Genomic DNA, 26,937 nt, shown 5'->3' with positions numbered 1-26,937 from the left:
AGAAGAGCTTTTTTCTACACCAGATAATGGTTACATAGCATATAACTATATTAAATAATAATTTACAATCAATGCTAACCAAAAAAATTCTTCGTGGTATTAAATATGTATAATGAATTAAATTATAAAAAATATATTATAAATGGATATTTACATTATAGAGAACTCAAAAATATCGTTTTTAATTTTTTTTGTCTTTTTGTCTATTTGTTCCAGAATCAGTTTAAAACTACGTGACTGGTTTTGATGACATGTTTTTTCTTAAGTAAGGTTTAAGGCCTTTAGCTAACTTAAACACTAGGCTATAAAAAATTACTGCATCCCATTCCCAAGAGATAAAAATGTAGTGTATATTGTTTTAATGTAAGTAATTATATATTCAAATCTACTTAATCATAATACAATAAATTGGGTGATAGTAAGACAAATATGAACACTGCCGATCATATCATTACCATTTTGCGAAACTCAATCCCTAATAGGTGAGAAAGAGTTAAATATGGTTAAGAAATAAATAATAATACATCTTAAGCTAACCAAGCATACCATAAGATATTCGGTAGCAATATTAAACATACAAAAACTACCAACCACAACTTCTCCATTTTTTAGAAATTCAACCCCTATGTAATAAACAGGGGGTAAATTTGGTTATAAAATAAATAATTATATATTCTAATCTAATCAACCATAGAAAAATATATTGGATACCAATAATAAACATACTAAAAATTCCAACCATAATTTTACCATGTTGCACATTTTAACCGCTAAGGGTTGAAAAATGTTGAAATATGGCTTCAAGGTAGTTGATTATTTCCGAATACTCGTATGATTAAGTATTAGCAAATGTATTTGGTACCATTAATAAACCTACCAAGATTACCAACCACATTGTTACAATTTTTTGAGAATCACCCCCTAAGAGGGATGGAGGTAAAATTGGTAAACCAAAAATTAACACTTCTTATTCTATTAGAACTAGATGATATAAACTAAGAAGGAACATCTTCAATGTAGAGTTAGGTATTGTAAACATTCCATTCATCAAAATTGGTTTTTTAAGTGTTTAAAAATTATAGAAATTTTAGTATTATTTTTAAAATAATATCTCAGAAACTAATTCAGTAAGACATGTTATTTGGCAAGAATAATAAAAAAATAAGGCTATAAGGGGTGTAAAAGGGGTAAGTTATCATAAAAACAAATCATATCTTCATAGAAAATAAAGCTCGATGTAATAAACCGAGCATGAATAACATAAATAATTAACTACTTAGGGACTTTTTTTTTACCATTTTTCAATATCTCTACCCCAAATTCAGTGAAACGGGGGTACGTTAGTATTTAAAGTAAGACATCATAATCCATGTAAATTAATCTGGAGGTACGAAACTAAGCAATAATACCTACATTATATTATATAATAGCATGTTTTATTACATTTTCCATATTTCTATATTCGACCGTAAAAGGTGTAAAAAGGCGATCAGTTTGGAGTTATTATAAAGGGAATTTATCTGAAGCTAACCACGTGGGATGTAAGGTTTGCGACATGATTTATAAATATGCATAATCTTGCAACTATTTTTTTAATATTTCCTAAAATTCTACTTTGTAAGTGTTGAAACACTGTAAATGTGGATTCAACATTAATAAATAATATGTTATGATCAATTCAACCTAATTTAAGATAGTGACGTTTATTAATCAACATATACCTTAAACTATATTGCCTTATTGAATGTCATCCAAAACACCATCACTATTTTGTAAAAAGGATGGATAATATATTCATATATATATATCCATTATAAATATATATATATGTAATCCACTAAATCAGTATGACATAATACATTTAAATTAAATATGAATGTTAGTTTATTATAATTTTTTTTGGTTTCACATCTGTGTTAAGAAAACAGGATGAGTTGGGTTTTATTTGGTTTAGAGGTTAAGATAGGTCGCCACGTGTATGAATTACGAGAATATAAAAACAATATTAGCATTAGAATGACTTCATGGGGTAGGTTTCTGTTGGCTAGATTTGAAGTACGAATACGAGAATGTACGGAAATAGGTAATACGGTGTAAAGTTTTAAAATGTTGCAAACGGTTTTTCATAGAGTAAGGGCTTGAAACCATAAACTATGTATATATTTAAAAATTATTGAAATCACATAACAAAAGCCTCTATAATAACCAAATCCTAGAACGAAATGGGATATTTCAATGATTTCATTTACATTTGCGTAATATAATGTTTAGATGCCTTAAAACTATTTTAAAATTGTAATATACTTATTTCGTTTTTAAGATTTGGTTATTGTATAGGCTTTTTAATGTGATTTTATAATTTAACAGAGATTTTTTGTTTTAAAGCCATTTTTATAAAATATATTTGCAATTTTTTTAACCATACACCGTATTGAATTTTTCTAAACATTCAGGACTACGTAAATATCTAGCCAGCAAAACCAACCCCATTGAATTCTTTCACGTCGGTTAGATTCTATTATTGCTTTGTTTCATGTATGATGTGAACTTTCCTATCGACTTAACGGATATTACCATATTTACTAAATCTGTAGTTCTGAATTTTCATATGGAATTCCCTGTGTAAAATGGGAAGAGGTGTGAAAATTGTAAAATTTTGGTTAAGTAGGTAATAATAAGCATAACTAAGAATCAAGTAATATGCTAGATACGAAATTTAATAACTGTTTTGTAAATCTATACTAATATTATAAAGCTAGAGATTTGTTTCTTTGTTTGAACGCGCTAATCTCAGGAGCCACTGGTCCGATTTAAAAATTCTTTCAGTGTTGTATAGTACATTTATCAAGGAAGGCTGTAGGCTATATTATATTATCAATAACATTAGGGATCCTTACTTAAAGTCCAATTTAGAATCAAATGCATTGGAGGGGGTTAGATACAACATGCAGTACACGTATGAAGTGTGTGTTGACAATGCCGCAGGTGCATAGAAGTTTATTTCCTATTGTCTATTAACATTGTTACCACGCACTAGATGCCTTATCATTCTTAATTTTCCCATACAAGTAAAAAACACCCGTGTGATATTAACAACGAAGCAATCAGTACCCTCGTAAGAGTTCAATTAGTATTTAAATACTTTTTATCACTTTAAATCGCAAACCTAAACTATTGTTTTTTTTCCTCTCTCTGTGTTTAATTTGTTTTTTTTATTGCCCTTTATTTCAAGTATATATATTTTACAGACTTGAAACTTCACAGTAATGTTCCTTATGTTACGCAGGATGACATTTTCCGAAAATTAGATCCCATGGGTGGTTAAAACCAGGCAACAGTGGGTACTTTGTCTGCACGAGAACAGGATTTTGCATTGTTCATGCCTTCTGCGTCTCCATGGCAACGGGCATCGCGCGGCAGTGGCGTACCCACAAGGAGGGGCATGTATAATGAGCGGCGCAAGAGTGATCTGCCTGTAGACTGCCGTAGGGAAGTACGGGTACATCAGTTGTACGTTGCGTGCACGAGTCGGGAAACCATCGGTTCTATTCATTTTCTCTCCGGTACATTGTACAGCATTGTAATAAATTTCCACTGAATTTTTTTTTATTTACCATTACTGTAAATGGGAGATGTGGCTTAATTTTTTTCCATTAGTATAGCTGTGCGAAGCCGGGTCGGGCAGCTAGTTTTTAAATAAGATGAAATTGTTTCAAAAATATTAAAATAATGTATCTGCAATAGGGTGAATTTATTTCATTATTCTAAGCATAGCTATAACCAAAATATATGAAAGTGTTATAGTAAACGATGTCATAATCTTAAATATAACTAAATAGGTGTGATTTTCACAATATTCATTCTTTAACGGTTTTTTATTAATTTAATTTTGAATAAACTCAACAAGTTATTGCGTCTATTTCTTTTGTAAAAATGTTTCAAATGAATTATTCACGTTTTGAAAAACAAATGTTGCAATATCAGCAATACTCTGAAAGTGCATTATCAAATCCACGGGTTATTAGCTAGTATTATTATTCCAAGTGAAAGCCTCAAGAAGACCTGAAGATTGCCTCCCGGCTGGAGCTGTCTCGGGTGTTCGAGGTCTTTAAGCGCCGGAGCGATAAGGGCGGAACTGCCGGGCGCATCAGGCGCTGCCTCGCCTCTACGAGCAATGGGCGTTTAGTGCTTGGGGCAGTCTTGCCCCAGTCGCAGACTTAGGTTCGCCCACGTGCCGATTTGGGTACTACTTTTCTCTGCAGATTATTACTGATTGGATCAAATAGAGGTACAAATTTACGCAAGGTTTTGTAATTATGATAATTAGCGTGACTTTTTACAACTCAAAATTAACCTTTAATAACATCTGGTAAGTAATTTGTGACCCTACAGAAAATGCAAGATGGTTATTAGAAAAAAATGTTACATGAATATCTTTTAAACAGTAGTAAAGGCATCACAATGAAAATATTCTTTTTTTTAATCGAGCCTTAAGGCGGTCTTCGTGAAGTCAAATAACATACAAATGGAGGTAATGATCTAAGCCATATTTATGCTATTTTGAAAATTCTTAACAAGCAATTATGTACCAAAAACTACTGCGTAAACAGTGTTCACAGCCACATCCAAACTTAAAACAACACGATATAGCACGAGGACGACTGACAGTCACGAAGAGACAGCACTCGACTGTTGAGTGCTGTTACGAAGTTACGAAGAGACAGCACTCAACAGGTGCCTGTTCGAGGCGAAGCAGTCTTTCCGGATGAAACACCTTCACAGCCGCCGCTGCCGTATTGTAAGTGTGAGCGCGTCTCTCCATGTGGAACGTTAAGTGATCTGTTGGCCGTAAGGAATTTTCACATCTAGAGCTAGGCCGAAATCCATTTCGTAACCGCTTAATTTCCTTCAAAATCATTTAACCCGCGACAAATGTAATCCCTGACACAGCAAACCGATTCAGTAATAATATACGTAACAAGGCAGCAATCAAAATCATCAACAGCTTCTAAATTTAAAGTAATTTTTGTATAGTAAATCAGTAGTATAGGATAGCCGGTCCTGCGCCTGGCTTCAGGCTGTGGTGCCTGCGGTGCCGACCGCCATCTTGGATTGTGACGTCACGGCGGCCATTTTTGACTCAACATTCCTCAAAATTCCTCAAAATTGACTCAAAATGACTCAAAATTTCCCGTTTTCGAGGGAAAAATTCCCGTTTTCGAGGGAAAAATTCCGGTTTCGAGGGAAAATTAGGATTTCGTAAAACCACAAAAGTCGTTTTGCCTTAAAAACCACGAAATTCCTGATATAGGCTTAAGCATCCTTAACTACAGCCTCCGATAAGCCTCTTTTAGGATTATGACGTCACCGTTGCAATTTCCGTTACGGTCGCCATCTTGAAAATCTGTAATTTTTGTTAGAAAATCGGGAAAATTTTTAAAAATCATTAAAAAATCGAATTAAATAAAAATCTTAAAAATCACTGTTGGACTTATCGTTACGGTCGCCATCTTGGATTATATAAATGTTGCATATTTCGTTACACCTGCCATCTTGTTTGAGTACCATGTCATTCTTACACTTTACGTTACGACCACCATATTGGATCCTATTAATGTTGCAATTATCGTTATGGTCGCCATCTTGAAATTTAGATGCCATCTTGAAAATCTTTATTTATTATCCGATTTTAATGAAAAAAATTTCAAAATTCATCAAAAACTTAACTTAATAGAATTCCGATTATATAGATTCCCGTCCTTGCTTCGAAACCGGTGAGGGCAAAAAAATAAAAAATCATCAGATACTTCCTCCACAGAAGCCACCTTCAGACTGACCTACCTCCACCAATAACCAGGTATTTACCATCAGCTGGTATGACGTCATGTCCGCCATCTTGTCTTCATCCGCTGGAGACCACCAACCTGTTTTCGTCTGCTAGAGTGTGCCGATACCATGTTTGTATAATTTTCTGGGCACCATACCATTGTCCTCAACTGTTGACCTTGAACTTTAACCTTAAAATTTTGACCTTGACCTTGAAATTTGACCTTGACCTTGAAATTTGACCTTGACCTTGAAATTTGTCCTTGACCTTGAAATTTGACCTTGTTATTGTCTTCCATCATGGATCCGACATTTTATGTTCAGTACATGCTACCAGGAGCTACTGCCTGCTAGTGGTCATTGCCACCATCTTGTTTTCGTCTGATGGAGGACACCATCTTGTGTGTACTCGTCTTACCATCATGCTAGTTTTATTCTAACCCGATACAGTGCAGTAATCATTTATTACTGAGGTGCCCACCATCTTGAAATTTGGACGTCATCTTGAAATCATGTAATAATTAAGCTAGAAATGCGGGGAAAATTCCAAAAGTCTCCGAAAAAATCAATTATTAATTTACAAATTGAATCGATGGATTCGTGTCCACGGTTCGATTCCCGACCAGTGACAGTTGTAACTAATTATTAAATAAATTTTAGATTCTGTTTTCCATTACCTTTCGCGGAGTTTATTGTCCATTCACTCCTAAATTCACCTAAAAAATCACTCATTCAAGTAATGATTGATTCGATACTTGGTTCGATCTATGGTCGAAGCTAAAAATAAATTTAATTTAAATACCAGATAAGTGTAAGGTTCGAGAAATAAAACACCGCAAGTTCTTTTACAAACATAATATTTATTACATCATTTCTATTCTACTACAGGATCACTTGCGAAAGCCAGCAATCTTATAAACATTTAACCCTGCATAGGCGTGAAATGACTAATTCTTAGCTCCAATCTGTTTATACTAGACAGAGACCAACCAGAACCTTTACTATCATAGTTCTCCTCTTCTTGACAGAGTTTCTGGATACCGTTTTTAACAGTTTGCTTCACATCGTCAGAACTGTAAATTACTGCAGCCGATGTCTTTAATGCACATTTCAAAAATGTCATCTAACGGATATGGCTTTCCATATATACAGTCCAGCCACAAGTTATATTTTAATGGTCCGTTTGTTGCTACATCATCAGTAAGCTGATTGATTATGTCCTGTCTGATATCATCGAGAAAAGTACAAATGTCCTTCGACTCGCCGAACGTATTTAAATAATAGTAGTCTTTCAACGTTCCACGAAATGCAGACTGCGCCAAGTAGAAGCCATTATCATTCACCTGTAGAGCACCAACCACAGTCTTAGGTTTAGTTCCATGTCCAGATACCATAGCAATCGGTTGCTGCGCATCTGTTTTTTTGCCTGTACGCTCACGAGCCTTCAACCTAAACCGAGGAGTTGAAATTTCTGCAGGTAGTTCTGCAGTAGGCGCACGGACTTCACCTTTACATTTTTTCGCATGTCGTCGCAAATTATCAATTCGAGTAAACCATTCATGACACTCATCACAGCGAAACTTCATGCGAGAAGGATTCTTCATGCATTTGCTCCGCTCATGTCTTCGTGCATCATGGGAAAATGCGAACGACGTATCACAGTAGCTGCAAGGATACCGTGGTGATGAAGACGAGCCTTTCAGACCTGATCCAGATGTCGATGTTACTACGATTTTACCATCTCCAGGCATACTCTTATGAACATCATTGCATCGTTGTTGCACCGAAACCTTTACTTTCTGCCGCACAGCAGGACCTTTGCATGCCTTCATGTGCGTTTTCATATTATCTTTTCTAGCAAACTGCTTATGACATTTCTCACAACCAATCATTTTACGATAAAGGTTCTTGACACATTCTCTCTTTTCGTGTCGTCGAGCATTGCTGTTGTTTGAGAAAATCTTGTCGCAGTAACAGCACCGATGTTCGTTAGTTGTCAAATCAGCATCCATTGAAGTCTCCATCGAGGTCGAATCGTCGTTCGTCGTGGTTTCCTGCACAGCCAGCTCTGTAGTCATTAAGCTCTCTTCTGCTGGTGGTACCACGACTGATGAAGTCTCCTCCAATGTTGTCCCCGTTGCCAACGGGATCTGCACCTTCTTCGTCGTCGCTGACATCAAGGTTCCCGTAGACGATGGTACAACGTCCATCATGTTTGTCGTTAAAGTCGGTAAAGATGCCATCAAGTTCGCATGATCAAGTAATTACGCGACTTATGCACCAGATGAATCAAATTAGGTGATCCTTACAACGTCGTCGTCAGTAACAAACTGAGCGACCAGATGTCTAGGACTCGCTTATATACATGCACTGGCTTGTACTAAAACTCTATCTTTGCTCAACAATGATAAGTTGACAAGCTAGCATAATCAGTTTATGTATTATTTAAATTTTTTTAAATTTTTTTATTAATTTATTTTTATTTTTAGTTATTTTTCCTGTAATTTTATATCAAAAAAAACATGTGTCTTTTTCTCCGTGTTCTTCTGATTATTCTTATTAATATTATGATGGTTTTCTCCGTGTGCTTCTGATTATTCTTATTAATATTATGATGGTTTTCTCCGTGTGCTCCTGATTATTGTTATCAATATTTTGATGATTAATCCGTGTGTTTGCGATCATTCCTGCGGTTTCGGTCAAAGGTCAAGGTCACACCCATCAAAGATGGTCGTCGTAACGTCGCAATCCAAGATGGCGGACCGTGAGAAATCTGAGAACCACTAGCAGGAAGGACGAACTTCCTTCTCCTTGGAGACTAACGAAGCTATCCTTCTTATGAGATCGATAGTGAGCATCCCGCATATAAGAAATAAATATTATTTACCTGCAAGCAACACGCGACGTCTTCTGATGTTGAAAAGCGGAACTACTTGCAGCAAGTACCTTTGCATGAGATAAATTAACTCTCACCACTGAATAGTGCTATTGTAGTCAGTTAGAGACATGAAGTTTCGTAGCCGCGCCGCCAATTAGTCATGCAGTCTCGTAACCATGCGTTCTGGAAGCTTGGTAGTCCTATAGCCTCGCGATCACGTAACCTTGAAGACTTGCAATCGCATAGTCTCGTAACCTCATGGCACGTAGTCTCGTAGTCATGATGCATTGGAGCCTCGTAGACTTGAAGCTACGTAAGCAAGTAGCCTTGTAATCTTATAACATAATGCTGATGGTGTAGATGTAGCAAAAGAGAAAATTCCGTCGAAGACCAATGTGGTACTTGGAGCCTTGTAGACGAGTAGCTTCGTAGTCAAGAACTCATGCAGACTTGTATTCCTGTATCCATGCAGATACATAAACTCGTTTTCTATAGGCTTCGTAGCTCTGTAGCCTCGTAGTCACGTAATCTCGTTACCTCATTGCTCGAAGTCGCGTAGCCATGATGCATTGGAGCCTCGTAGACTTGAAGCTACGTAAGCAAGTATACATGTAATCTTATAACATAATGCTGGTGGTGCAGTTGGAGCAAAAGAGAAAATTCTGACGAAGACAGATGCTGCAATTGGAGCCTTGTAGACGAGTAGCTTCGTAGTCAAGTACTCATGTAGACTTGACGAGCTCTATCATCGCAGTCACGTAAACTCGTTTTCTAGAAGCTTCGTAGCTCTGTAGCCTCGCAGTCTCGTAAACTTGAAGATTCGTATTCACGTAGTCTCGTAACCTCATTGCTCGAAGTCTCGTAGTCATGATGTATTGGAGCCTCGTAGACTTGAAGCTACGTAAGCAAGTATACATGTAATCTTATAACATAATGCTGGTGGTGCAGTTGGAGCAAAAGAGTAAATTCTGACGAAGACAGATGCTGCAATTGGAGCCTTGTAGACGAGTAGCTTCGTAGTCAAGTACTCATGTAGACTTGATGACCTCTATCCTCGCAGTCACGTAAACTCGTTTTCTAGAAGCTTCGTAGCTCTGTAGCCTCGCAGTCTCGTAAACTTGAAGATTCGTAGTCACGTAGTCTCGTAACCTCATGGCTCGTAGTCGCGTAGACATTATGTAATGGAGCCTCGTAGACTTGAAGCTACGTAAGCAAGTAGCCTTGTAATCTTATAACATAATGCTGATGAAGCAGTTGGAACAAAAGAGAAAATTCCGTCGAAGACAGATACGGCAACTGGAGCCTTGTAGACAAGTAGCTTCGTAGTTAAGTACTCATGCAGACTTGTAGTCCTGTATCCTCGCAGTCATGTAAACTTTTGTACTAGAAGCTTCGTAGCTCTAGCCTCGCAAGCCATGTACAACTCGTAATCATCTAGATCATTTTAGACTCGTAGCTATGTGGCCTCATTGTCTCTTAGACTCGAAGAATTCTAGCCAAATATATTTAGAGCCAAAAGACTTTTGGAACCAAAAGACTGTTGGTGTCAATGTCTGATGGAGCCAATGAATATTGAAGTCAATGAATATTGGAGCTAATGAATATTGGAGTCAATGAATATTGAAGCCAATGAATATTGGAGCCTATGATCATTCCGTTTCCTGCGTGTACGTTCCGTTTCCTGTGTGTAAATTCCGTTTTCCTGCGTGTACATTCCGTTTTCCTGCGTGAACATTCCGTTTTCTTGCGTGTACATTCCGTTTTCCTGTGTGTACATTCCGTTTTCCTGCGTGTACGTTCCGTTTTACTGCGTGTACATTCCGTTTTCCTGCGTGTACGTTCCGTTTTCCTGCGTGTACGTTCCGTTTTACTGCGTGTACATTCCGTTTTTCCTGTGTGTACATTCCGTTTTCCTTTATGTACATTCCGTTTAACTGTATGTACGTTCCGTTTTCCTGCGTGTACGTTCCGTTTTCCTGCGTGTACATTCCTTTTTCCTGCGTGTATATTCCTTTTTCCTGTGTGTACTGAGTTCATGGTCTATATGTCTGATATTGACATGACCCGGTCTTGCGGTCCGTGCCTTTTCGTTGATGGTTCTTCCAAATGTGCTGCCTTTCCGATGGTGGTGCTTCCAAATGAGCTGCCTTTTCGTTGTCGGTGCTTCCAAATGTTCTGTCTTTTCGTTGTCGGTGCTGACTTTTCGTTGTCGGTGCTTCCAAATGTGCTGTATTTTCGTTGGCTGTGCTGCCTTTTCGTTGTCGGTGCTTCCAAATGAGCTGCCTTTTCATTGGTGGTGCTGTCTTTTCGTTGTTGGTGCTTCATTTTTGTTGATTGCGCGTAGTACAAAATGTAGTGATTGAATATTTAATAGTTTAACACCTCTTGTTGTTACTAAAATATTTTTCAAGGTTACTTGGTCCTTTAGAATTTATAAAAATGTCACGATGGATTAATTTAATATAATTAGCTAACGACGAAGGTCATGCGGTCCTGAAATGTTTAGCCAATACGTCTGATAATGACGACTTGGTCTCATGGACTGAAGACAATTGAGTTAAATGTGTGGCTTTGTACATGAACGGCTTATATGTTATTCAGATTATTAAAAAAATTAGACTTTCATAATAAGCTAATCGGCACTGTATTAATTCGTTGGTCAGGTATATTGACTTGAGTTGTTTTTCGTAGAGTGAATGATTAATAAACTCCGCGAAAGGTAATGGAAAACCGAACCTAACATTTATTTAATAATTAGTTACAACTGTCTCTTGTCAAGAATCGAACCGTGGACAGGGATCCATCGATTCAATTTGTAAATTTATAATTGATTTTTTCGGAGACTATTGGAATTTTTCCCGCATTTCTAGCTAAATAATTACATGATTTCAAGATGGCGGCCAAATTTCAAGACGGTGGTCACTTCAGTAATAATAAATGATTACTGCACTGTAGCATGTTAGAATATAACTAGCATGATGGTAAGACAAGTACACACAATATGGTGTCCTCCAGCAGACGAAAACATGATGGTGGCAATGACCACTAGCAGGCGGTAGCTCCTGGTAGCATGTACTGAACAAAAAATGACGGATCCATGATGGACATCAAGGTCAAAGTCAAATTTCAAGGTCTAGGACAATTTTCAAGGTCAAGGTCAAATTTCAAGGTCAAGGTCAAGGTCACGGTCAAAGTTCAAGGTCAAGGTCAAAGTTTAATGCCAACAGTAGAGGTTAAAGGTATGGTGAACAGAAAAATTTATACTAACATGTCGCAAGCACACTCTAGCAGACGAAAACAAGATGACGGTCTTCAGCAGACAAAGACAAGATGGCGGACATTACGTCATACCAGCTTACGATATATACCTTGATATTGGTGGTAGGTCAATCTGTAGGCGGCCTCTGTGGAGGAAGGATCTGATGTTTTTATTTTTTTTATTTTTTGCTCTCACCGGTTTCGAACCAAGGACGGGAATCGATATAATCAATCAGAATTATATTAAGTTAATTTTTTGATGAATTTTGGAATTTTTACCGATTTTCTAACATAAAAAATACGGATTTCCAAGATGGCGTCTAAATTTCAAGATGGTGACCATAACGATAATTGCAACATATATGGATCCAATATGGTGGTCGTAACATAAAGTGTAAGAATGACATGGTACTCAAACAAGATGGCGGGTGTAACGAAATATGCAACATTTATATAATCCAAGATGGCGACCGTAACGATAACTGCAACAGTGGTTTTTAAGATTTTTATTTAATTCGATCAAATAATTTTTTTAATGATTTTTAAAAATTTTCCCGATTTTCTAACATAAAAATTGCGGATTTTCAAGACGGCGGCCGTAACGAAAATTGCAACGGTGACGTCATAATCCTAAAAGAGGCTTATCGGAGGCTGTAGACATGGATGCTTAAGCCTATATCAAGAGTTTCGTGGTTTTTAAGGCAAAACGACTTTTGTGGTTTTTCGAAATCCTAATTTTCCCTCGAAACGGGAATTTTTCCCTTGAAAACGGGAATTTTTTCCCTCGAAAGCGGGAAATTTTGAGTCATTTTGAGTCAATTTTGAGGAATTTTGAGTCAAAAATGGCCGCCGTGACGTCACAATCCAAGATGGCGGACAGACAATCACAATCCACGCGCCGGCGCCAGGCGCAGGATGCCCATTTACATACTACTAAGGTTTTTTTTCAATACACAGCACGATTTTTTTTTCGCGAAAAAAAAAAGTTCCTAATTTGCGATACATCGTTACAAATGATACATACGATCTGCATCCAGTACCGAAAAATAAGACCAAACTTGGTTTACTTTGTTTCTTACAATAATAAACTAGTATTCACAGAATTTAAATATGTTTGAACAGTTAAATTACATAATTGTGTGCGGTTTTGAATAAAATCGCTAACAACGCTCTACAGTACATACAATTCAAAACTGTATCATTTAAAGCAACTCCTGTTTACAAATATATTAATTAACTATTTTACAGTAAACTTTAATATATTGCATACATTAATTGTGGATGTATACATTTAACTGTTTAAATATATTTATTTTTTTGTAAAGAATAGTTTAATATTGTGGGAAACAAAAAAAAATAAATGAAAAAAAAAACAGTGCAAGTGAGTATCTAATCCGTGCCGGCAGGTTGTCAGGCCATGCGCTTGATCACTGACTTGAACATATTCCGGAAACATCCCTTCAACTTATCTACAAAAAATTCGGAAAAATTTTAAGGCATTGGTAAAGACTTTTTATTTCAAAAATTGCGACGTAATTAGTAGGGACCGGAAAAATTCACCGTTTCAATGACCTCTTGGATTAACTTTATAATTCTACGTACACTCGGTCAAATATCACCCTCTTATTGGCAGATGTCTTGTGGAGGTGTCGATATAGCTTCGGTTGAGTGTTTCTCACTGGCCCAGAGTCGTCCAGGTGAGTTGTGATCCAACAGCAGAGGCAGCACTGAGGTATAACTATTTGAATTTCAGGCTGTCGTGAAATGAATCCGTGAATTTTCCCGGTCCCTATTAATTAGGAATGATACGAAACTGCCATCTAACACAATGAACTACTACCAGCGCTGCTAGTTCACAAAGCAGAAGGAGAATGGAGGTGGGTTGGCAGCAAGGTTAGTAGAGAGAGGTTGTCTCGATCCCATAAGAACAATGTAGACAGCCCGACACTCCGCTCTGACGTCATCTGCAGCCCCGCCGTTCCCAGCCGCAATACTACACCTGCTGACTGACGGCTTTCTCTTATCAGCTCGGCTCGTTTAACATGTCTGATACGCAATACTTATAGTATTTCATTTATGGTTTGTAGATTACTGTTAATAAAAATCGCTTTGATATACTTTTAAAATGACAACATGCTGTGACTGAAAACAAGGATGAATTATTACTTCAACATATTTTTTTCAGTGACAGTAAAAATTTTCAAAATATCAATGATGAATCCATGAATTTTTAAAAATTAATATAATTAATATGTAACTAGTAAACAAAATGGTTTATTTGTATTCATTTCTCAGCAAGATTATAATATTTAAAATAATTGCATATCAATTTCTTAGTGTTTAATAAAAGTAGCCATAGCTCATTAAAACGTTTTGGGAATGTTTGCAATAGAAATAAACTGAAGTTAGATTTAAAAATAAATTTCTAACATGAATAGACCAGTATTTCGTGCAATCGTTTCATCCTCTTTTGCATCATACTCGAGCGTTTTCTTCACTTTTACTTCGTCAAAGAACAACAATGCATTCGAAGTCTATTAACGAAGAACGTGCTACATTCAAAAATTCAAACATGTTTTACTAGGATACCTTTTCTCATGTCAAATGAAGATGCCCATCGTTGAAGAGTTGAAAGTCCAGGCAATGGGAAGTTAAGTTTCTGTTTTAAAAATAAATAACATCGCTTACTGAAATAACGCAAAGTGAAAGCGAGAACTATTTCATAATTGGTCCAGTTTACACTTTTTTTCAACGAAAGTAATAAGTCAATTTGATTTTTTGAAAAAAACACTATGAAAGAATATTCCGCATACGGAACTCTAATGAAGAACGTTTTTTTGTTTGTTTTTTAAGATTTACGTTTTATTTTTTTTATTTTTTCATGACTTCCAAATTTAAAACTGACTTTCTTTCGGCAAGAAACAAATTTTCTTTAAGAATTTGGATTTCCTTCCTAAGCATTTCAACCGAGTCATTGTTAGAACAAGACTTTGAATGCTTTAACTGACTACAAGAACATGTTTCTTCCTCACTTACATTTTCATTTGAATCTACGATTAATTTACATAACATTTTTTTTTTGTTTTGTTTTCCCTGCATTTAACTCAGTCTTCTCGGCGCACACGACTTTCCAATGTTTCTACAGATATTGTAATTCCAAGTTTTAATGAAGGTACAGCATTTGGTTTAAGACGTCTTTTAGCGCATGTATTTAACAACTCAGCTTTCAAGTCGGGCTCGTAATCATCATCTGTAAAGTGCTCTGAACAAATGTAAGTGCTTTTTGGATTCCACTCACCATCACGTCGGCATTTCTGAACCCACACTTTCAACAGATGATAATCACGTGGGAATCTATGATATTTTATATGATTTGTTTCAGGTAAAGATTGTTTTTACCAAGCTATTTGTACACTCAGCCACTGTACACCGCGTACCTGGCATTGTAATGTTAAATACAACTTTTAACAGCGTTTAGTCTAACAAAACAAATTCACTTTAAATAATTCGTGTTCTTAACATTTTGCCTGCTAGTTATAATTAACGAAGCACCTGTGCACTTATGATATAAGCAACACTAACATTTTATAACACACGCACTCTCAATTAAACTCCTCACAACAATAACTCTCCCTGCATTACGCTGTAGTTTGACACGTTATTACGAGCAGATGTGCTTGTAAACTAAGTAACTGATAGGAGCGGACGGGCTGGCAAGCCGAGCCGGGGCTGCAAGTGACGCGATGCGCAGAACGATGCGCAAGCGATCGAGGCAACCTCTCTCTAATAACCTTGGGTTGGCAGGCCTGCCTGAGAGGCTGCCGGCTGCGGACATTCCCCGCCGAGCCAATCACACTCGGCGAGGCAGGGGTGTTTGATGTGGCGCGCATTCCGGCGACCCAGGACTAATTATTCCCGCGCTATCCCGGGGAGCAGGCGGGCCAGGAATCCGGCAATAAGTCCGGCCAGGCCGCAAGGACACATGCCGGTGTGACGGTGTTCATTATGTTCCCGAGATAACCTCGCAAACACGTTGTTCTTTGTTGGTAGAATACTATTGCCGATACTGAACTAATGTATTTCTTAAGGGACCAGCGCTTGCCAATCGTGAGGAATCAGCCATGTCCGCCCCCTATCGATGCATATGATCGACTATCTTCTGTAACATTACCATCTTTCTGTTAAATGTCTCAATGGCAGTGCAGTCAAAGGCATATGTTTTCCAATGCAGAGGTCCGAGCTTACAAGTCTCGCAATTGCGCCCAGTATAAACTTACCAAGAATAATCAGTTATATTTGACCCAGTATCCGAGTGTTCAAAGCTCTGGGTATGTATTCAGAAGGCCGTAGATTCGAATCAGGCCCACTTACGGAACATTTGTATCTTAATGAAATATTGTAAGGAACTATCATAAGGACTAAAAATTAAGTGGTTTCAACAGTAGTTAGAGCCCATACCGAGAAAAATATTAAAAATGACTATCAACGATGGTAGCGCGCCTCACAGACGACTCTAGTCAACTGGCAAAACAACTGTGCTGGATTGCGGATGAAAATAAAAAAGCGAGTGTTACCGTACATGGTCGAGAAATACGTTATCATAGGTATGGAGAGGCGAACACATTTAAACATGGCCGCTTCCTCACGATTGGCAAGAAATCAAGACATCAAGATGTAGTCCCATAAGAAATACATTTGGCCTGTATCGGCCATTATATACCATATTTTATTTTTGAATTTATACTTCTTCAGGCGCTTTATAAAAATTATGAAAGTGATTTTTTACTATTCGTGCGCACCATGCAAAGACATTTTCACAGGATGTAAAAAATTCTACGTACAAAAAATATGCTTAAAATTATATATGTTCTTTTATATATTATACTTGAGTGATTGATATTAAATACTGGTCCATATCATTTAAAAATAAAATATTTATTTGGAATATTAGTGATAGAAATTGTGTTTATAAACTTTTTCAAGAATATTTTTAAGTGTATTGTTTTAAGTGGGTTTATATTCTCGTATGTACGAATATGTCTGGTTACTTGTAAGCTTTCATTGTCGCTTACAGGGAGTGTCTGTGGAAGGTTTGGTAGTCTCCTGGCCGTTTTCATGGGAGTGTTTGAAAGGTTATGTTCCCATATGTATAATTTTTTTCATTTTTAATTATATACCATTACATTATTTAAGTGTTAATTTAAATTAATAATTAAGAATAATATTTTGCATATTTAATGATTTTCATTATTAATTAAAGTTCATCTCAATTATTTTTAACACATGTTTATATTTATATTAAATTCAGAGTAATTATCAAATTTTTTAATTAGATATAATTTATACTTTACCAACCCTATTTATAATATCATTCTAGACCTTATATTATTTTATTTCAATTAATTATTTGCATGCAAAATTAAAGTAAATTTTTAACCACACCAAGTAAGTTAAACTTTAAACACGCGTACACAGGTATACACGCCCTTTTTTTAAATGAAGTTGAATTTTTTGCTTGTTTACGTGATCTTTTGTTAAATTAAATGTTAGTAGTTTATGTCAATGACCTCTAAAATATCATAATATTGTGTTAATAATGAAATTATGGGTGGGGGGGGGGGTTGGTTGGCCAGCAAGCTGTGAACTTGGGGTAGTAAATTTTAAAATTATTAGAATAATTTGGATAATAATCACGGAATTCCAAGATGGTGGACGATTTTCAAAAGGGCGGAATGTTTTTTATTAAAATGTTATTTGAATAGTTTTTATAATATTAAAAATTTTCTTGTAAAAATCAGATAATAATTACAGAATTTCAATATGGCAGCCATTACATCCTCGGCAGATTAGGGCGGCTTTTAGATGCGGACTTTAAGCCGCTTTTCGAATTTTTACTGCATTTTTTAAAAACTAAAACGTGAAATTTTCCCTCAAAACGGAAACTTTATACTCTAAATAGGAAAATATTTTATTTTTCCGATTTTTTTGATTTGTTGACGGAATTTGTTTCCTAAATAGTGGAGATTTTGGCAGATTTTGGCGAAATTTTGACGAATTTTGAGTAATGTTTGGCAAATTTTGAAAGTCAAGGTCAGAGATCAAGGTTATCCAAGATTGCCGACGTTTGACGACATCGGTAATGTAGGTTTCAAGGCAGACGTTGCCACCACCGACACCACACATAGCACGCTGCACCCGGATCCCCTGCTATATACTACTAAGAACATTTTACTTCAAAAGCCTGTATTCATTCCTTCTTGTATGTTGTCCATCTATCTCCACTAGCCTTAAACATGTATTTTTGTTTCATCCTCTCCTTTAACTTTTGTCCTATCCGCCAACTTTAACTTGTCTTCTCGTTATCCTTCTATCTGTCATTTATTTTTATTGCTCTTGCAGTAAACAGAAGCTACTTTTGCATTATCGGATCGAGCTAGACTTCAATTTTCTCGCTTTTCGTTCTTTCGACAACTTTTATTTTACCTCTCCTCGTTTCTCAACCGATATCTACTCACCTTTTCCCTCTTTGTCCAGTTTCTTATTTTGAAAGATACTGCTCTGCTTCCTTTTTGTTTTCGAAGCAGATTATTCCGACCTTACGGCCGGCATTCTCAAGTTCCTCTCCCACATATGCGCACTAATAGGGTAGGGTGTGAGTATCGTTCCAGTTCACTTTTTATAAACATTCCAGAGCTATTAAAAAACATAACTGTTAGGGATCGTTCCCTTTTGATGATCGGGAGGGTATTAGAGCTTCGGCGATGACAAGCGGCTGGGGCCACCAACCCAGCATAGTCACCGCCTCAGCCCCTTTACCTCACTCAGCTGACCAGACAGTTGGCTGTGTCCTGAGCCCTGTGACTTTATAAGCACTGCTGGCGCCTACCCCGATCTCCCACATCACACTGGGACCCCTCAAAACACCCAGTGCACCCGTGGTCCGGTGGAGGCCTATCCAACCTCTGCTAGCTGTCCAGGCTAGTACCGGAGATATGTCGTTGCTCAACACGTCGTCGATGCAACGCGAGTACGTCTCGCCACATTTCACTTAAAGCTATTGGCAGTTTTCTTCCTGGGGCGTTGCTGAAAATTCTCGCGCTGGCGACCCGCTGATCACTGCCGACCTGAGTGGGCTTCTGGCGGATCCAGACCCGCCCAGTTGCCTGCAAGGGAGTTGTGACCTGCGACCACCACGGGGCGGCCGTGTTGTGAGGGGATCGTGTGGTGTGTTGCAGAGCGTGCACATGGCCCACGCACTCAGGCGTATCTCGTACGCCACGTGTGACCCGGAGCATGCGCAGTTCTCCTTCCTGGCGCGCGAGCCCAGGGGCCACTTCAGCCTGCAGTACTGCCACTCCTTCCTGGCGCAGTCGGCGGAGCAGGTAGGCGCTCCACCCCTACACCACTGCCGCCCTACTCCCCTCCACATCTCGCTTGGCTCGCATTAACAGCTACCACAGGGGCCACTTCAGCCTGCAGTACTGCCACTCCTTCCTGGCGCAGTCGGCGGAGCAGGTAGGCGCTCCACCCCTACACCACTGCCGCCCTACTCCCCTCCACATCTCGCTTGGCTCGCATTAACAGCTACCACAGGGGCCACTTCAGCCTGCAGTACTGCCACTCCTTCCTGGCGCAGTCGGCGGAGCAGGTAGGCGCTCCACCCATACACCACTGCCGCCCTACTCCCCTCCACATCTCGCTTGGCTCGCATTAACAACTACCACAGGGGCCACTTCAGCCTGCAGTACTGCCACTCCTTCCTGGCGCAGTCGGCGGAGCAGGTAGGCGCTCCACCCCTACACCACTGCCGCCCTACTCCCCTCCACATCTCGCTTGGCTCGCATTAACAACTACCACAGGGGCCACTTCAGCCTGCAGTACTGCCACTCCTTCCTGGCGCAGTCGGCGGAGCAGGTAGGCGCTCCACCCATACACCACTGCCGCCCTACTCCCCTCCACATCTCGCTTGGCTCGCATTAACAACTACCACAGGGGCCACTTCAGCCTGCAGTACTGCCACTCCTTCCTGGCGCAGTCGGCGGAGCAGGTAGGCGCTCCACCCCTACACCACTGCCGCACTACTCCCCTCCACATCTCGCTTGGCTCGCATTAACAACTACCACAGGGGCCACTTCAGCCTGCAGTACTGCCACTCCTTCCTGGCGCAGTCGGCGGAGCAGGTAGGCGCTCCACCCCTACACCACTGCCGCCCTACTCCCCTCCACATCTCGCTTGGCTCGCATTAACAACTACCACAGGGGCCACTTCAGCCTGCAGTACTGCCACTCCTTCCTGGCGCAGTCGGCGGAGCAGGTAGGCGCTCCACCCATACACAACTGCCGCCCTACTCCCCTCCACATCTCGCTTGGCTCGCATTAACAACTACCACAGGGGCCACTTCGGCCTGCAGTACTGCCACTCCTTCCTGGCGCAGTCGGCGGAGCAGGTAGGCGCTCCACCCCTACACCACTGCCGCACTACTCCCCTCCACATCTCGCTTGGCTCGCATTAACAACTACCACAGGGGCCACTTCAGCCTGCAGTACTGCCACTCCTTCCTGGCGCAGTCGGCGGAGCAGGTAGGCGCTCCACCCCTACACCACTGCCGCACTACTCCCCTCCACATCTCGCTTGGCTCGCATTAACAACTACCACAGGGGCCACTTCAGCCTGCAGTACTGCCACTCCTTCCTGGCGCAGTCGGCGGAGCAGGTAGGCGCTCCACCCATACACCACTGCCGCCCTACTCCCCTCCACATCTCGCTTGGCTCGCATTAACAACTACCACAGGGGCCACTTCAGCCTGCAGTACTGCCACTCCTTCCTGGCGCAGTCGGCGGAGCAGGTAGGCGCTCCACCCCTACACCACTGCCGCACTACTCCCCTCCACATCTCGCTTGGCTCGCATTAACAACTACCACAGGGGCCACTTCAGCCTGCAGTACTGCCACTCCTTCCTGGCGCAGTCGGCGGAGCAGGTAGGCGCTCCACCCATACACCACTGCCGCCCTACTCCCCTCCACATCTCGCTTGGCTCGCATTAACAACTACCACAGGGGCCACTTCAGCCTGCAGTACTGCCACTCCTTCCTGGCGCAGTCGGCGGAGCAGGTAGGCGCTCCACCCCTACACCACTGCCGCCCTACTCCCCTCCAAATCTCGCTTGGCTCGCATTAACAACTACCACAGGGGCCACTTCAGCCTGCAGTACTGCCACTCCTTCCTGGCGCAGTCGGCGGAGCAGGTAGGCGCTCCACCCCTACACCACTGCCGCCCTACTCCCCTCCACATCTCGCTTGGCTCGCATTAACAACTACCACAGGGGCCACTTCAGCCTGCAGTACTGCCACTCCTTCCTGGCGCAGTCGGCGGAGTAGGTAGGCGCTCCACTCCTACACCACTGCCGCCCTACTCCCCTCCACATCTCGCTTGGCTCGCATTAACAACTACCACAGGGGCCACTTCAGCCTGCAGTACTGCCACTCCTTCCTGGCGCAGTCGGCGGAGCAGGTAGGCGCTCCACCCATACACCACTGCCGCCCTACTCCCCTCCAAATCTCGCTTGGCTCGCATTAACAACTACCACAGGGGCCACTTCAGCCTGCAGTACTGCCACTCCTTCCTGGCGCAGTCGGCGGAGCAGGTAGGCGCTCCACCCCTACACCACTGCCGCCCTACTCCCCTCCACATCTCGCTTGGCTCGCATTAACAACTACCACAGGGGCCACTTCAGCCTGCAGTACTGCCACTCCTTCCTGGCGCAGTCGGCGGAGCAGGTAGGCGCTCCACCCCTACACCACTGCCGCCCTACTCCCCTCCAAATCTCGCTTGGCTCGCATTAACAACTACCACAGGGGCCACTTCAGCCTGCAGTACTGCCACTCCTTCCTGGCGCAGTCGGCGGAGCAGGTAGGCGCTCCACCCCTACACCACTGCCGCCCTACTCCCCTCCACATCTCGCTTGGCTCGCATTAACAACTACCACAGGGGCCACTTCAGCCTGCAGTACTGCCACTCCTTCCTGGCGCAGTCGGCGGAGCAGGTAGGCGCTCCACCCCTACACCACTGCCGCCCTACTCCCCTCCACATCTCGCTTGGCTCGCATTAACAACTACCACAGGGGCCACTTCAGCCTGCAGTACTGCCACTCCTTCCTGGCGCAGTCGGCGGAGCAGGTAGGCGCTCCACCCCTACACCACTGCCGCCCTACTCCCCTCCACATCTCGCTTGGCTCGCATTAACAACTACCACAGGGGCCACTTCTGCCTGCAGTACTGCCACTCCTTCCTGGTGCAGTCGGCGGAGCAGGTAGGCGCTCCACTCCTACACCACTGCCGCCCTACTCCCCTCCACATCTCGCTTGGCTCGCATTAACAACTACCACAGGGGCCACTTCAGCCTGCAGTAGTGCCACTCCTTCCTGGCGCAGTCGGCGGAGCAGGTAGGACATTTACCACTCCACCCCTACACCTGTACACCCCTCCTTGTCTAGCTTGGCTCGCTGGCATGTAACACTCCGCCCCACTATAACAGTGGTTTGGGCAAGCAAGTGTCAACTACACTTCTCTCTTTAACTCATATAATACTTCTTCAAATAAAAACAAGTGAATATGAATAGTTTAGACAATTTTAATTACAATACACATTTATATTCTTGTTAATAATCAATTTCGATTATCATTTTTAAAAAAATACAAATAACCTTGACCTGTCTATTGAAGGTATCATATCTTTTTAAGCCATGACCACTTAAAGTTGCTACAAATTTAAATTTTTAAATTTTGTAACTGTTTTTTTTTATTTACTATTTCATAATCTTTACACTATCGTCGTACTATTTTTTTTATTAATACTTCACGAAAAGTGAGACAAATGTTTTAGAAATTTGAACAACTTTAATACATGGACCACATCACATTGTTTGTGTATCTGTGGCATTTATAAATAAAAAAAAATCCTAAACTTTATTCTGTTTATAATGTTGCTTAAAACACCGATCACTTCCTCAGTTAAAACCTTTTAACGCGGTACAATTAGTTGATTCTTTTAACTCATAAAAGCAGGAATTGCGTCATTATTGTTGTCATCTAAAGCGTTATTTTCACTTTATTGTGAAAAAAACAGTTTTGCACTGGATGCACAACGAATGTGTATCACTGAAATTCTTTATATTTAGGCAAGCTGCATAATATATATATACATAACCTGTTACACGTCTCTTAGCATCCGTAAACATTTATGAGCGTGAATAGGGACACCGCTTGTGTAAATGTGTGGCCTATGAACTACCATTCCAAGCAGTTCACACTTCCGCATTTTCAGTGTAATATAAGAACTAGTTGTGCTTCACGAGTAGTGGTGGTGAGCTACCACAGCTCCCCCCCCCCCCCAACCCCGGTCCAGGAGACTGCATGTTCCTGTGCCAGCAGTCCGCGCTGGTGGCACCGGGCGATGGCTTTCCCTGTGTGCATGTCAATTGCATGTCCAGTGTGTGTACTGTGCGTCCAGGGTGTGTGCTGTGTGTTCTTTTCTTTTGTTTAATGTGTGTTTACGTTAAATGTGCGTAGTCAAATCTGTAGTATCTCTGAACCATTTACTAGTTCAAAACTTATTGGTCTTGATAAAACATTTTTCAGGAATACTTGGTCCTTTTTTTAAGCGTTATAATGTTCCGTTGGTCTAAATACTTGTTATTGCTTTTATCGATACCTTAGGTCTGACAGTTCAAAGAACTTGTCTTGCCTGCCTGAAATATATTATATTTGCTATCGACGTTGAAGATTTTGTGATTCGGAGACATCTCGTCTATGCATATGACGTTCATTACCTGGTCTCGTGGTCCGAAGACGCTTGGTCTTTACTTATAGCATTGTACATGAACTGTTTGGAAGATGTTCTAAGTTTCGAAAAATTAGACTTCCATGTTAGGCAGCGCGACAACGTATTTATTTCGTCGCACAGTTATCTTGTCTAGTGTAATTTTTTGTTAAGTGAATGATTAATAAACTTCACGGGAAACAGGAAACAATTTTTTTTAAGCTTTAGTTATCCTTGTCACTGGCTGAGAATCAAACCAGAGAAGGAAATCTATAGCGTCAATCACTATTTTAATAAGTGATATTTTTTATGTATTTTGGAATTTTTTCCAAATTTATAGCTAAAAATAAATACAAGTTTTCAATATGGTGGACCTATAGGCCTTATAGAGGTTGGTATGCAAGGAACTTAAGCCGATTATATGATTTTGAACAAGATTTATTTAAAGTTTTAATTTTTACATAAATATATTTTTTGCATCGATGAAGTATCTAACCAAGGACAGGAATCGATCGTTTTAATCATTAAATTACGGAGTGATATTTTAAAATTAATTTTTGATTTTTTCCGAATTTTTGTGTAAATTATTAAGAATTTTCAAGATGGTGTCTAAATGTCAAAATAGTGTGAGACACAGTAGTAATAAATAATTACTTCAATCTAGTGGCAAAGAAAAAAAACTATTAAGGTGGCCACACACTCTATCAGATGGTATGTGTAGGTACTACGTGACACTAGCGCTCCTAGTAACAAGTATTGAAAACAAGATGGCGGCGACGTCCTCTAGCAGGCGATGTTTGTTAACTAGCGCTCCTGGTAGTGAGTACTGAAAACAATATGGCAGTTCTGGTCTGAGACTGGCGATGCTGTTATTCCTTCCAATTAAAAATATTACAAGTCTTAATTTGTGTGTGATATTTTATATACCTAATTTAATTCTCAGTCTGGTGAATTTCTCGATGGCCGAGTGGTTAGAGGCGTATGCTTTCCTACCTAGAGGTCAGGGCTGCGATGGTTCGAATAACAGTGCTTCTAATGTATTTTGCATAAAAAATTAAATTAAATATGTCGACGGACCATAATGGTCTTGGTAGGTAATGGAACATCGACCTTATGTGATCAGAGAGAGCGACGCTGGCGCTCTCTAGGAACAAACTGCAGAAACTCAGACGTCTGCATCCAAGATGGCTGATGTGTCGTCATCCAATATGGCTGTCTCCAGCAGTGAAATCAGTGCCACGATGGTGGACATTCTATTTGAATTCAAAATGGTGACCTTAACGAAAATTACAACGTCCTATAATCCAAGGTGGCGGCCGTTACTAAAATTGCAACGATGACATCATACACATTAAATATGGCGTGCGTAACGAAATGTGCAGCATTAGTAAGCATGGCGCTGGATTTAAAGATGGCGGATCCAAGGTGATGGTGAAAGTGCAAGGTCAAGGTGATATCACAATCCAAGATGGCGGTTGGCACCAGCAGCACAAGCCGAAGTTAGGGCTCGGAGCCCCACACCTTGCAGATGATGTGGATCTAGTCACGTGTCAGTAGGCGCAGAGCGGAAGCTGACTGCGGGAGGAGCTTGAAGCATGTGCTCGCCGGAGATTACCTGTCCTCCCTTGCAGAGGGCAGAGAAGAGAAGTGATGGGTCAGGAGTCTGACATCCCGCTCTTTGTTCTGCTGTCTCTTGCTGGTGCCTCCCCCGCCGCCCACTCACCGTGCTGGGGAAACCTGGCGTTGAGATGTCAGCAAATAGTACCCTGGTGCGCGAGTAATTCATGTTGGTGTCTTTTATTATACCCTTTCCCCCTGCCTAGGGTAAATGCCCTACAAGCCCCGAGTTCGTTCCTTCGAGTTGTTTTCCTGTCCATTGTTTCATTCGATCATTCTTTTCTTATTACTAGAGACCTGCAAAATTCGCGGATTCATTCGGTGATAGGCTAGAATTCAAACACATATACCTCTTTGATAATTTTGCTATTGCTATTGGCTTACTATTCATCTGGAAGAATCTCAACCAGTTATAAACCCTCAACCAAAGAAGGATCGAATCACAGACAAACCAGCTGAGACGACTTACAAGTCGGCAGCCAATGAACGTGCGTTATTTGCCCGAGTGTACAGGGGTATGTGCAGTATATCCTGAAGGCCATCGAAACCGCGAATATTGCAGGTCTCTACTTATTACTTCTGTTTGTGTGTAACTCAGAGGTTGAAACTATCTAACCTTGCAGCCAGACGGCTATGTATCGGTGTTCCACGGTAATAATAACTAAGACGACCCTGAACTCAATCTTACAGACCTGACAAGGTAGTATTGATGAGTGAGCCGTGAGTACGGCCTGCCCCCTTCAACTCAAAGGTAAGCCAATGTGACCTCTGAGATGTACAAATAAACTACTGTCTCTGTTTCTAAGGCTGCGTCTTTTAACTTTCCTTCGTAGTCGTTACTAATAATAAATCTGTCTGAGGTAAATGTCTGTATATTGAATGGAATTACAAAAATCTATTGTAAAATCTATTTACATTTATTAGAAATCACAATTTAGTTTTCTAACAGTTTTGTATGTTTGTCGTTTGTTTGTTTGCTTAACAAATTTTAATTACCTTTTTTTTATTAGTCTAACTTAAACAATAGGCTGTACACAATTAAATAATTCTAGTCCCTAAGGGAGTGAAAAAAAAGGTAAAAAAAGGTTTTAGGATAAATAATTATGTCTCGGGAGCTAATCAAGAGTAATAAACTATACTAGGTAGGTACCCTGAATGAACATATCAAAACATATAACCACAATTATGGCGAATTGCTAACCCTGAGGTTAAAAAGTGGGTAAGTATGGTTATAATATAATTAAATATGTCTCCAAATATAATCAAGAATAATAAAATATATTGGTTACCAATAATAAGGATAAGAATACTACCAATAACAATTTTACCATTATGTGAAATTCAACCCATATGGGGTAAAAAAAAGGGGTAAATAGGGTTTTAAGATAAACTATTATATTTCCGAAGCTATCAAGCATTGGAAACGATATTGGTACTAATACTAAACTTACGAAAACTACCAATCTCGATTTTACAAATTTAAGAAATAAATCTCTTAAGGGCGAAAGGGGTGTGAATAGGGTTTTAAGATAAAATTTAAC

At 40.2% G+C, this 26,937-nt stretch overlaps 1 protein-coding gene across 1 annotated transcript in view; it reads left to right on the top strand.

The window, feature by feature from the left end:
- The window catches only part of LOC134534403 (SH2 domain-containing protein 5-like), a 1,262,753-nt gene that overhangs the window by 1,157,709 nt on the left and 78,107 nt on the right, over positions 1-26,937 (top strand). The window contains exon 4 of the mRNA XM_063372868.1: positions 19,198-19,344. Within this exon, the coding sequence (XP_063228938.1) occupies positions 19,198-19,344 (147 nt within the window). The remainder of the gene's footprint in view (positions 1-19,197; positions 19,345-26,937) is intronic.

The sequence above is a fragment of the Bacillus rossius genome, chromosome 7 (assembly GCF_032445375.1).
Source record: "Bacillus rossius redtenbacheri isolate Brsri chromosome 7, Brsri_v3, whole genome shotgun sequence".
Lineage (NCBI taxonomy): Eukaryota > Metazoa > Arthropoda > Insecta > Phasmatodea > Bacillidae > Bacillus > Bacillus rossius.
The sequence above is the reverse complement of the archived record's forward strand: the minus strand, read 5'-3'. Positions and strand labels throughout refer to the sequence as shown.